Source organism: Spinacia oleracea, chromosome 2 (genome assembly GCF_020520425.1).
Source record: "Spinacia oleracea cultivar Varoflay chromosome 2, BTI_SOV_V1, whole genome shotgun sequence".
Taxonomy (NCBI): domain Eukaryota; kingdom Viridiplantae; phylum Streptophyta; class Magnoliopsida; order Caryophyllales; family Amaranthaceae; genus Spinacia; species Spinacia oleracea.
Genome location: NC_079488.1, coordinates 113862812 through 113875823, shown reverse-complemented (window position 1 = coordinate 113875823; position 13012 = coordinate 113862812). Strand labels below are relative to the sequence as shown.

Here is a 13012-nt window from a genome sequence, read left to right as displayed (position 1 = left end):
TGAATACATGAGTGCAACTCTGGATCTGTTGGATTTGTGCAACTTGATTAAGTCGGCCATTTCGGGTTTGGATAAATACCGGATGATGATCCATTTCACGGTAACGAGATTGAATGATGTTGCGTTTTCTTCTTCGAGAAGTAAGGTCGAACTTGAGAGGGTTGAAAGAGAGAATTATAACGAGTTTTTTGATGTGAAGAAACTTAGAGAATTGAAGCTTAACAAGGAAGGAGTGATGACTAACACTAACATGCAGGTTATGCAAGGCATTAGGAGCACAATGTATGTCATTTCTTTGTTCATCTTTTGTTCAATTCTTCATCCGATTCAAGTCACGGCCGATGAGGGATTCTATGTTCGGTTTTGCAATTCGGGTTCATCCCCCGATTGTATCCGAAAACTCGTCGCTTGTTTCAACGAGAAGTATCAAAACGCACAACAGTTTAAGAGGCCGGTTTTACACGAGAACGAGATGGTTGAGGATGCGTTTGATGAATTCAAAGGGATAATTGTTTCGACACGGGAGGCGGGTGTCGACGCGGGGAAACTAGCAAAGAGCTTAGAGACATTGAAGGACAAGTCTTTGGTTCTCAAGGAAGGGCTAGACTTGCTTGAGTATGAAGTTGATGAGTTGTTTGAGAATGTTATTGAGGGAAGGAAAAGAGTGATAAACTTGCTTACCATTTACTAAAATAACCCAATATAGAAAATTAGCATTAGATTTGCTAAAAGATGCATAAAGTCCCAAAATACGGATTATATTTTCTATTTTTTCGTCGTGTTTGTGTGTGGATATGATTACCTAAGGAAGAGATGATTTCCACGCATATTAGCAAGGATTTCCATTCTCTTTTATACTTTTTTCGATCTGGCTTATTTTACAGCTTGATTTTATGGTTCATTTAAACATGAACCTTTGTGGTCAATCTCATACTGTATATCTTCAACATTAATTGTGAATAAATTCCTTATTTGTTGCAAGTTCTATCGATCATATCTCTATATTGACAGAAATTGAATTTTTATAATATAATGTCTGCGTCATCTTTACCTGAAAAGCTTTTTTTGGTGTGATCTTTAGTTCTTTATCATGCGGTATATGGAAAATATTCAGACCTCTAACCTTTTCAGCTTCGAAAAGTCAAAAAATGAAGGCCAATACACCTTTTTTTGACCAAATCTGGAGATTTCGGGACCCGGTATCGGGAACTCCTATTCTTTTGAGGAATATGTTCGGTGGTTATATAAGGAAATTTGGAATCATACAAAGCCACTGGTTGGTCACTTAAAGACACAGAATGACCTTTATTCAACAACATGCGTATGTAAGAAAATCAGTTAATGTCATTTAAGAGACGAATGCTTATAAGCACCCAATAATTATTATTATTTTTGGTATACCCACCCGGTTTACCCTTATGGCTAATCAGGATTCGGGGCGAATTCTGAGTGGATAGGTTTCAGTCCCCTCCCAATTGTGTTGTGGGAGATTGAACACGGGTCCCCCCTACCAAATTCAGCCTCAATCACCATTGAACCAACAAGCAATTGCTTTATAAGCACCAAATATGTCACGGTTTAACCATCTATTTTGGCTTTAAAATGCCAGATTAGCCAATTTTCAATTCAGAGCCATTAAATAACCAACTAGTGGGTTTTTAAGGTTCCAAACTCCCTCATATGACCCAACTTGGAATATTACCCTTTCAAGGCCATATACGATATACCATATTTGTCCGAAAGCTGGGATAGACTTAAAAAAAATTCAAATCAAGAAAATTGTTCAAATATTCTTCAATGATATATACCAACCAACATCAGGTAATTAATCTTAAATGTTCTTTAGCTAAAATACACTGTAAAATGACCAATCAAAAAATAATTTCCGGTCCGTATCTTCCCTAAAAATACATATGGCACCAATAGTTTTCTCAAGGTCAATATTAGAGTTACACAAGTATTGAATGATAGGCTCAATCTAGTAAGCTACCAAACATAGAATGAATCGGAATAAAATTAATACAAATGAGGAACTATGAACTGAACGGAACGGAACGAAACGGAACGGTACCTTTTCCATAGCTGTTAACCTGAAGTGTTAAGTTGTCCCCTTTTGCTAACATTGTTGTATAATCCTCATTGAAAAAAATCTAGTATATAGTGTATGGTACCGGCATCCACGACCTAATATGGGAACTCGTGGGGGGACAAATTATATTCTCCAGGAATAAGGGCAAGGCACGGCCAAGCATAACGTAACGAAAGTAAGTGGAAACTCACACTATGTGCAACGTTTGCTTCCGTTTGCTTACTCCGTGGCATCCCGTGAAGTGCCACGCTTTTCCTCGGACCTGTGGTGGAACAACTTTGCAATTTGCCGCCTCTCACAGTCCTGCAAAGCAAATCCCGAGCAAAAAAGCATGTAAGTATGATTATGTACACAATCCATATTCTAGTATATTGTTGCCTTATTTTGCTCGCACAGACTCTATTACCCGGACTCTTCATTTGACCCCAAATACCCGTGTCGGATCCTCGACACTCACACATGTCATTTTGGACCATAATAATGCAATTTTCTCACAAAATACCCGTGTCCGACATGGGTATCCTGGTCCGGGTAGCATAGCGCATAGAGCTTTTATAGAAACAGTACTCACCTTGAACATGTGGAGATAAAATGTTTTGCTAGGATTTTTCTTTTTCAACTTCTGGTATGTAAATGCAAAGCTTAATTGATCTCTTGGGGTAAAACGCTCCACTTCGTTAAACCAGAGACAGGAAAACAAATTTGACATGGGTGTGTGTGCCCTGATTATCAAAGACCCTTCTGGTACATCTGTTGCCAAGAAGAAATAAAAAAATCATTAGGGAGAACAGGAAAATAGACTATACTAGTTAGTACCCGTGCGTGCAATGCACGGTTTCATTAAAAAAATTAAACAATTAGTTTATTCAAATGTTACATTAATATAAGTGGCAACGGGTAATTTCAAAGCGTGTTAATAATTTTGATTTCCATTGCCAACGACTAAAAAAAAGGAGTCGTATTTAGATGCAATAAATTAAAGGGAGTCACCTCGTAATTTACTCTACACTAAATATTTTACAATCATTATTGTTTCCAAGAAACATAAATGAGTGGTTGTACTTAATTTCCATAAGAGCATTAAATTAAAATGTAAAAATAAATAAATAACTTGTAAGGTTTTGGAGGGGGGGAAAAAACTGGCTTTAGTATAATAATAATGTAGAAATAGACTAGATTCCAACCCCAAAGTATTTTGGACCAACCCAGAGAATATCAAAATTTTCATACCAAAGATGAATCTGCAACAAAAGGAAAAACAAAAGATGAATATGAACATACTGCTCGGAAGCATCTTTGCGGGATCAGAGGCATTGAATTTCTTTAGCCCGTCAGCTTGGTAAAACTGGAATTGCTGATCAATCATGGTGTGGTTGAACTTATTAAGCTTCTTGTTTCGCTCCACTTCTTCCCAAACACAATGACGATCATAGTGATTTGATATTGCATATTCATGCCCCTTTCGCCATAAGAAGTGCTCCAATAGCAATAGAGGGTCGCGTTGGAGACGCAATTTGCTATCCAGCCAAATTGAATATCTGGCATGCGAGAATTAGTCAGAAATGGACGATGAAATACACAAAGTACAACAAACTCAGGTCAGCAAAGAGCAGTTTTCTTTTTTTTTCTTTTTATGGAAAAGAGCAGTTTAATTTCATCAACAGCTTCAACATTTCATGTCAGGCAGCTAGTACAACAAACTAAGGTAAGAAAAAACAAAGCCACAAATCTTAAGATTTCTTTTTTATCTGCCAAAGTCCTAATAACATCATTGTTGCTACACAAACCACTAGAACAGATGAAAACTTCAAAAAACAAGCATGACAAGCACACATCAACAGGAAAATTATAGTTAGTTTACTCATTGTTTTGTTTAAATACGCGGTAGATGTCATGGTCTTACCATTTCCAATAATATGTCATGGTCTTTGAAGAAAATTCTGGGTTCTTATGAACTTATTGTTGATGTTGGAGGATGGAATAATGTTATGAAAAACGATGAGTACTCCATACAGATGCTATATAAATCCATGAGAGGCCAACATCAAAGCATTCCTTGGAGGAGAGTTATATGTGGAAATAAAGCTTCCCCTAGAGCTTTATTTGTTACTTGGCTGGCTATTTGGAGAAGGCTTCCCCCACCTTGGATAAACTGCTAGAATGGAAGGAAGTGGATGTTAATGGTTGCCCTTTGTGTGACTTAGCCCCAGAAAGCATTCATCATCTATTTTTTAAATGCCCTTATTCTTCTGAACCTAATGCATGTTGCTGACTTCAGTACTGAGCTGGCTTGGGCTATAAAGAGTGGGCAAAGAACATCAGATAAACACAAGTTGTATTTTGATGTTGTTTGGGGAATGTGTATACCATATATGGTTGCAAAGAAACGCTAAGGTATTTTTAGAGGAAGCTACAAGTCTCCTGCTGGAGTTTTTGGAGAGATTCTGTGTAAGGTTGCTGTAAGGGCATCTGATGCTCAAAGGGAAATGCTTGTAATGCCTTAGCTTTGGTGCTAGACCTGTTAGGTTGTAGTTGTTGGGTATGAGTGGTGCAATGAAGAGAGGTTTTTCCCAGCCCTTCCTAGAAGGTAGGGGTCTAACCAAACTGGTGTATTGCACCACCAGTATGTTTGTACTAGTGTGTATCTTTGACTCGGGGTTGTATTATTCTTAACTTTTCATTTTGGTAATAATGTTTATGTTTACTTGCCAACAAAAAAAATACGTGGTAGATGCCAACCATTTCTTCAAGAAAGAAGGAACATCACTTCAACAGGAATAGAGTGACCAATGGCAGAATAGTAACAAAAGTTCAGAGTTCTGCTGCAGCCCCTCAAGGATAATTTGCAACATCCAAGATCAAGGGGCGACGACAAGGTTTTAGTTCTTGCAGATATTATGTCCGGAAACAAATATCATTTCTGAGTTATTTTCGGCATACTCTGAGGGAGCATGCGTTCTTTTTTATCACTTCTGAAACAGATATGCCAATCATCGGATTCTACTTTCAACTAGTACCTGTAAAGCTATTTATCTAATCAGATTCATTTTATCTTGTTCCCAGCCTAATCTTTGATTAACTCTTAAAGGATAGAACACTTCAGAGTTTCCTAGTAGAAAGCACACTTCTATAGTTTTCAGTTGGATAACTTATGAACCACTGAACCAGAAATTCGGAATTATCTCCAAAAAGACAACAACATCTTGGTCCTAACAGTTTTTAACTTCCTTACCCCAGAAGATCCTATATCATGTTCACCAAGTCACATAACATCTCAAAACGGCAATTTGAATCTCTTGCTTAGACCTAAATATATCTCGTGGGTGGCATATCCATTTCAATCAAATAATGATGCTGGTGACAGTTGGGCAAGCTAAAACCCTCCACTTCAATCAAATGGAACTCAAAACCAGATATTTATAGAGCTAACAACCAGCCCAGAACCAGATGGAACTCACCTAACATGCAGATGCACTCAATCATCGACGTAATCCAAACAAATATATTTCCGTCTTTTCATATTAGGCCTTGTTCTGTTCACCTTATTTCCACTTATTTCAGGAAAAATAAGTTTAGATAAGTTAAGTTAAGTTCAGATAAGTTCAGATAAGATAAGTTCAGGAAAAATAAGGGTTGGCCAAGTACAATTTATAACTAAAATAAGTTTTGATAAGTTCTAATAAGTTCAGATAAGTTCAGTTAAGTTTAGATAAGATAAGTTTAGGAAAAATAAGTGGAAATCAGGTGAATAGAACGCAGCCTTATAGGGGTGCAGCTCAAGTTGAACTAATGGCTTGAACTTGAAATCATCATTAACATCAACCAAACTAGGGCAGGTATCTAATAGAAAATTTTACTAGTGTCAGTCTGTGTCACCCTTGCTGCATCAAACACAACACTATCACCCAGTATAGTTCAATTACCCTCGAGGTCTAAAAGGTCAATAGGCACCCTTAAATAATAAATACTAGCTAGCGAATAGGCTATACCAATCCATATTCAATTATTCATACCTTTTAAAACCATCAAACTTTACTCCTTCCTCAAGCACGAATTGCAAAATCTCAAAGAGGCATAATTCACTATTCTAATCTTATCTTCTACATTAGAAGGTCAACGACTCAACAGTCACCCTATCTCTAAGTAATCAAGACTTGCTAGCTAAGATGCCGTTCCACCCTACATCCACACTCCTAAATGGTAGATGCCAGCCATTTCTTCAAGAAAGAAGGAACATGACTTCAACAGGAACATAGTGACCAATGGCAGAATAGAAACAAAAGTTCAGAGTTCTGCTGCAGCCCCTCAAGGATAATTTGCAACATCTAAGATAAAGGGGCGATGGCAAGGTTTTAGTCCTTGCAGATATTCTGACCGGAAATAAATATCATTTCTGATTCATTTTCTGCATATTCTGAGGGAGCCTGCATTCTTTGTTATCACTTCTGAAAGTACTCCAATCATCGGATTCTATTTTCAGCTAATACTTGTAAAGCTACTTATCTAATCAGATCCATTTTATCTTGTTCTCAGCCTAATCTTTGTTTAACTTTTTAGGGATAGAACCCTTCAAAGTTTCCTAGTAGAAAGCACACTTCTATCTGGTAAGAATTGCAACAGAGTGTGGATATTGCCAAAATCAACAGAGTTCAGTTGGATAACTTAGGGACCGCTGAACCAGAAGTTCGGAATTATCTCCAAAAGATACCAACATCTTGGTCCTAACAGTATTTTAACTTCCTTACCCCAGAAGTTTCTATATCATGTTCACCAAGTCACATAACATCACAAAAAAGGCAATTTGAATCAATTGCTTAGACCTAAATGTATCTCGTGTGTGGCATATCCAAATGCTGGTGACAGTTGGGCAAGCTACAACCCTAGACTTCAATCTCACAATGATGCTTGGGGGAAAATGGATTGAAGGACCAATATATATACTCAGCTTTCAGCCTTTCACCATTATAAAAATCAATAATAAAAATGAGAAATAACCAATTAACAGCAGCTACAAGCTAGGAGCATATATGAACCTTCAAAATTAAACAAGAATGATGCTTCTTAATCACGGTAGTAAGTAGATAAACAAGGATGATGCTTCTTAATCACGACCTTTTAAGAGAGTTCTGAAACTACAGCGATTTCACGTAATATTTTTGTCAGATAAGAGAATGCCAAGACAAAAAGAGTAATTTTGACAAAATACATTGCCACGATTGTTGAATACAAAAAGTCAAATACTAGAGTATGTGAGAAAAAAGAAAGTATAACCGTCACAATACACATTCTTACCTTGCTGAAGGAAAAAGTCGATGAGACAAAAGTTTTGGTATCTTCCCGACTCTCCTCATGTCTGTATAAGGAAGATTTTTCACCACAACGATTTTCCACAAACCAATAAATCCCATTCTGTCGGGTATATGGCCTTCTAGAGAAATGGTTTGCAAAGTCTTTTCATCCATAAACATCACAAAGCAAACATTTTTCCTAGACAAACGACTGATCTGAAAGAAAAGGCAAATAAGTTAAAACTGCACATCAGAATTCGCACACCAAGATAACGGGGAAAATATCAAACAATTGATTTCTTGGAGAAAATAATTCAGGTGGCCAAATGATCAATTTCATAAGACATAATGGCAACCATATGCAAATGGACCCTTTAACAGACGTCTTACCACTTTAACAAAAGGAGATCTCAAGCGATCTGAGTTTCCAAAGATGCAAGAAACAACAGCAATGTGGCATTTACTATTGTATCTGGAATCATCCTCGGCCAAGTCAAATCCTGTACTTGAATACTCTGAAGGACCCTTAACAAAGCCACAATTAATCTTTTGATCACGTGCAAGGAATGAGTCTTCCCTTTCTCTTAAGCTTTGATGCCCAGCAAACCTGGGTTCCCAGTTATCTTCCCCATCAGGCTTCTCTTCTCTTTCTGTATACGACAGTGCAAATCTTGCAAATTTTCTACTTTCAAGCGGCTCTACAAGTTGCGCGGTAGAATTCAGCAATTTCATATCACAACTTGAAGCTACATCAATAAATATTAATGAGTTAAGCACTTTTGCAGTTACATTATTGGACATTTGAACCATATATGTTTTATTGTTCTCCCCACCACCCACCACCCCCACCCCCCACCACAAGTCTGAACCATATGTATGTTTGATAGTTTCAAGTTGATTAAAAGAAACCCTAAAATCAACTTCTTATCCTAACAGGAAATAAAGCACAACTGAAACTTAGGCTAGACCAGTAGGGTATCATATTTCCAAGTACACCTACCTCTCATACAGCCATTTTTAGGGAGCGAGGAACTTACAGGAAAACTTGCGGTGTTTCCTACGTTTCTTTGGCTGCTTTCCAGAGCCGGTATTTGATCGTACATCAGAAGCACTGACTTGTTTAGTCTTTCCAATGATGTTAGAACTCTTCTGTTTAGAAGAACTATCATTTGAGTCATAATCCACAAGTGTATCATGGCCTTTATCATTTCCACCGTGTTCTGAGTGGGATTTAGGCAGTTTGGTGACCACCTGATTCCTATTATCATCATCATAGTCATCTACATGAGCATCATGTGAATCAATGCCATCATCATATTCATCTTCTGCATCAACATCTTCACTCTCCATATCCAAACTGCCCCCCTCTGAAGCATGATTTCCATCCTCAGATTCCACGCTTTCTTGGCCAACATTCTTCAAAGAAGCTTCGTATTTTTGCTCATACATTTTTAATTCCTCACGCCCAGCTTCATTGTATGAACCATGATGATCTGTGCCTTTACTGATATGGTTTTTGGACTCCTTCGTTGGACTCTTCACTCTACTGGATACATTATCCTTCCCTGATTCATCGTCACTATCTGCACTACTTTTATGCATATCCTCATTGTAATCTTCATCCCTTCTCCTATCATCCCCATCCCAATACCTTGAATCACGGGCTTCATGGCCATGACCCTCAGAGCCATGGCCAAAATTGACTAAGGGAGTTGTGAATCTTGTCACATTTGTAAGAAAATCATCCCGGAGAGCATCATCTTGTGTATCTCGTGTATTTATGTCTGTAAAAAATTAACAATGAGTTGTAAAATACTCAAAATACTACTTTGTTCGTATAGTAATAGTCAAGTATACTATTTGAGAAATCCAATTCTACTGTCATCTTACATTTAATGATTGGAATTTTTAAAAGGCACTACTTACAGGGTGACAGAGGGTGTGAGAATAACCCTTCTTACCCATGTATTAAGAAGGTGCTTGTAATAAAACCTTCCTTAACCAATTCAACTAACTATCATACTCTTTGATTCACTATCCTATCAAAAAAACAAAAACACCTGACACCTATAAACGACCAGATATTTATAGAGCTCAAATCCAGACCAGAACCAGATGGAACTCACCTAACATGCAGATGTACTCAATCCTCGACGTAATACAAAAAAATATTGTATTTCTGTCTTTTCATATTACGGGGGTGGAGCTCAAGTTGAACTAATGGCTTGAACTTGAAACCATCATTATACATCAACCAAACTAGGGTAGGTATCTAATAGAAAATTTTACTAGTGTCACCCTGTTGCATCAAACACAACACTATCACCCAGTGTAGTTCAAATGTTCAATTACGCTCGAGTTCTAAAAGGTCAATAGGCACCCTAGCCCTAAATAATAAAGACTAGCTAGCGAATAGGCTATGCCAATCCATATTCATACCTTTTCAAACCATCAAACTTTACTCCTTCCTAAAGCATGAATAGCAAAATCTTTAAGAGGTTGAATTCAATTGTCTAATCTCATCTTCTACATAAGAAGGTCAATGACTCAACGGTCACCCTATCCCTAAGTAATCAAAACTTGCTAGCCAAAAGGCCGTACCACACCACATCCACACGTGACACGCCTAAACGGGCTAAAACTATCGAACTTTTTGCCTTCCTCAAACATCTAGTCTAATAGCGAGATCGAATTAACTAGCTCGAGTTCATATTTCCTAATTCCTCAAAAGCATTCAATTGAAATTAACCGCTTAAACCTCCCTGTCCCTAATTAGTTCACCCTACAACCACGATTTTCAGTAAACATCAACATTTTAATCCTTTTTCAAGCATCTATGAGTAATAATCTTGAGATCAAATTTCACAAGTTTAGAATTATAACCTTTTGCCATCTTCAAGCATCTAATAGCTAAAAACTCGAGATCGAATTAATAGCTCAAGTTCGGATTTCCTAATTCCTCCCAAGCATTCAACTGAAATTAACTGCCCAAACCTTAAAAATTAATTCATCCTACAACCACAACTTCAACATTTTTATCCTTCCTCAAGAATCTAAGAGTAACAATCTTAAGATCAAAGTATTCACAAGTTTAAGTACAATCACAATAATGCAGGATTCGAATCCAAATTCAGAATCTAATTGCATCACATCATACATCATATCAACATCAAAGAGATCAAAAAAGCGCTACCTGAAGAAGAATGATCTCTGGAAAGAAAGACGTAAGCAAAAGCAGAAGCAACAAGGACAAAACAAAGCAGAACAATAACAGTGCCGATCGAGATCCTCCTCTTCGAATGACCTAATCTCCGGTGATGATGCCGCGGCTGCTTATACGACGCCGCACGAACTCCAATACTAACATGCTCAGAACTCCCGGCGGCGGAGGCGGCGCTGCTGCTGCTGCTACTACTAATGCCGTTACTATAATGATGGTTGCTGGTACTAGTGGTGACGTAATCGGGATTGTTATGGAACCCTGACTGCTGTCTATACTGAGCCATTCAAATTAATCGGAGCATTCTTCTTCAGATTTCTACTGCTTCACCATTAACGGATTGAGTCAAATCCTAGGGTTTTTGAGGATTGTAGTTTCAGATCGAGGAGAGAGAAAGGTTGAAGGTTGCAAGGAGACTGTGATTGGATGCAGGTGATTAACTGAAAGTTTAGGAGAGAGATTGAGAGGAGTAAATAAATACTGAATGTGGAAGAAGGAAGAAGATGAAGGTGAGTGTGAAAGAGGGAAGCGATATTTTTTGGAATTGATTTTTTGTTTTTTTTTTTGATCGCCGATCAATTTTTGTCCTCCTCTCCGTCACGGTCTCTCTGCTAGCCTACGACTGTTTTTCTTACTTTTCTTTTTTTGTGTTTCTTAATTATGACCGGCTATATAGAGTAAAGATGGCCGAGTCGGGCTTCGGGCCAAGGCCAAAAGGTTCAAAACAGGGCTCGGGTCCACGTGCTTTTGTGTCGGGCCGGCTCGCCGTGCTTAAGCCTAATTTTACTATATTTAGCTTGCGTTGTCGTATCGTGCTTTTTCCAAAAAAAAATGTGGCACAGGTCGGGCCCACTACTTTGTACTCGTGTCTGACTTTGCTTTTTTGGTGCTCGCGTTGGATCGGGCTCCTTTCGTGTCGGGTTGGCCCGACCCATGACCATCTTTAATATAGAGTATAGTAATAGAACTAGCCACGGGTCGGATGGCCCGGATCCACGTAACAACATTTGGGTTACTGTAGTGTTTTAGGGCCCGTTCGATATCGTTTTATGTTTCTTACAAAACTAAGAATCAAATTATGAAAGCAACAAAAAAAGTAATTTTGATGTTTGGTTGTCAGATTTTAAAATCAACATGAGTATTATATAAAAATGACTATTTTTAACAAGTGTAGACAAGTTTGGTTGAGTTATAAATTTAGTTAAAAAAACATAATGTAATTTTGAGTGAATAAAGTGCATCCCAAAATAACTTCTTCGAGACCTAGCTATCAATCTATCATCATAATCCATTCAAAGTTAAGATTTAATTAGCCTCGTGAAATATTAAGTGTGAGTATCCCATGTTGATAAAAACAAAAAATTTGTGCTCATTTTATAAGGTTATTTTCCTTATGATTATATGGTTTTAATATGGAACCTAATTTGATATTGTGAAAATAGATTATTCTCTCCTTGTTTATGTCCATGTCCATATTAACATACAATGTCAAACAAATTCAGATAAGTCATAGCAACCTTAGGTTTTGTTCTCTTTACCTTATCTTATTACAATGTCAAACAATCAAATCCCGATTAAATTGATCTCAAACTTAAAATAGGCGAACGTATAATTTAACCATTTTAACCTTTTCCTTATTTCCACAACTAATTCAAGACTACGACCGATTAGTCAAACATAAATGGAGATAGGGTTGGGCAAACTTAGGTAAACAAGTTCATGATAGAATATGTCGAATTTGCACTATTATTGTCCATTAGTCACCTCTCCTTACCCAAATGTAACGACATCTTAACCAATTATTTAGAGGAATAATATATACAGTCTTTAGAGTTGTATTATATAATTAAACCTTACATACATTTGATAAATTAGTTAAAATGGGTAGGGGTTTGAAGAAAAAACTGGTCTAGATACAAATGGACCGGACCACAGACAATTAGTTTGGTCTTCGAATCGAGAAATATTTTTTAACGGTCTCGGTCCAGCTCGGCCCAATCAAAACCCTTAAAATCGGTTTTGGGCCGGTGTGAATGTGTGATTTTCCTTGAAAAAAATAAACCATTGTAAAAGTTATTTATTTGGACATATTATTATGCTTTGTATATATTATGAGATGTTTTTATTTTAGCTTTCAAAAAATGTTTTAAATGATTAGTTTTCTAATTTACCATGTTTTGTTAACTTTAAAAAAAAAAAATATGAAATAAGTCTACAATCTGTCTGGTCCAAGTATAACTAGTATGATCTTCAGGTCTTGAATTATCAAAATTTTGGTCCTCGGCCCGATCTGGATTGATGACGTTCAATCTGGCAGCATTTATGAGTAGCTCCCACCGCCCGCTTGGTCGGGCGAATCGAAGTTCCATAGATGTAAGAATATATGTGTGAGAAAATCACACGCCAGTCAATTAA

At 37.3% G+C, this 13012-nt stretch overlaps 1 protein-coding gene across 1 annotated transcript; it reads right to left on the bottom strand.

The window, feature by feature from the left end:
* Positions 1-1779: 1779 nt before the first annotated feature.
* LOC110790089 (uncharacterized) lies at positions 1780-11236 on the bottom strand. The gene is made up of 7 exons (XM_021994874.2): positions 10571-11236; positions 8415-9161; positions 7768-8123; positions 7382-7593; positions 3371-3627; positions 2661-2839; positions 1780-2392 (listed from the first exon to the last, which is right to left on the bottom strand). The coding sequence occupies exons 1-7, from the start codon at positions 10881-10883 to the stop codon at positions 2309-2311; spliced, it is 2148 nt and encodes a 715-aa protein (XP_021850566.1). The 5' UTR covers positions 10884-11236; the 3' UTR covers positions 1780-2308.
* Positions 11237-13012: the final 1776 nt, after the last annotated feature.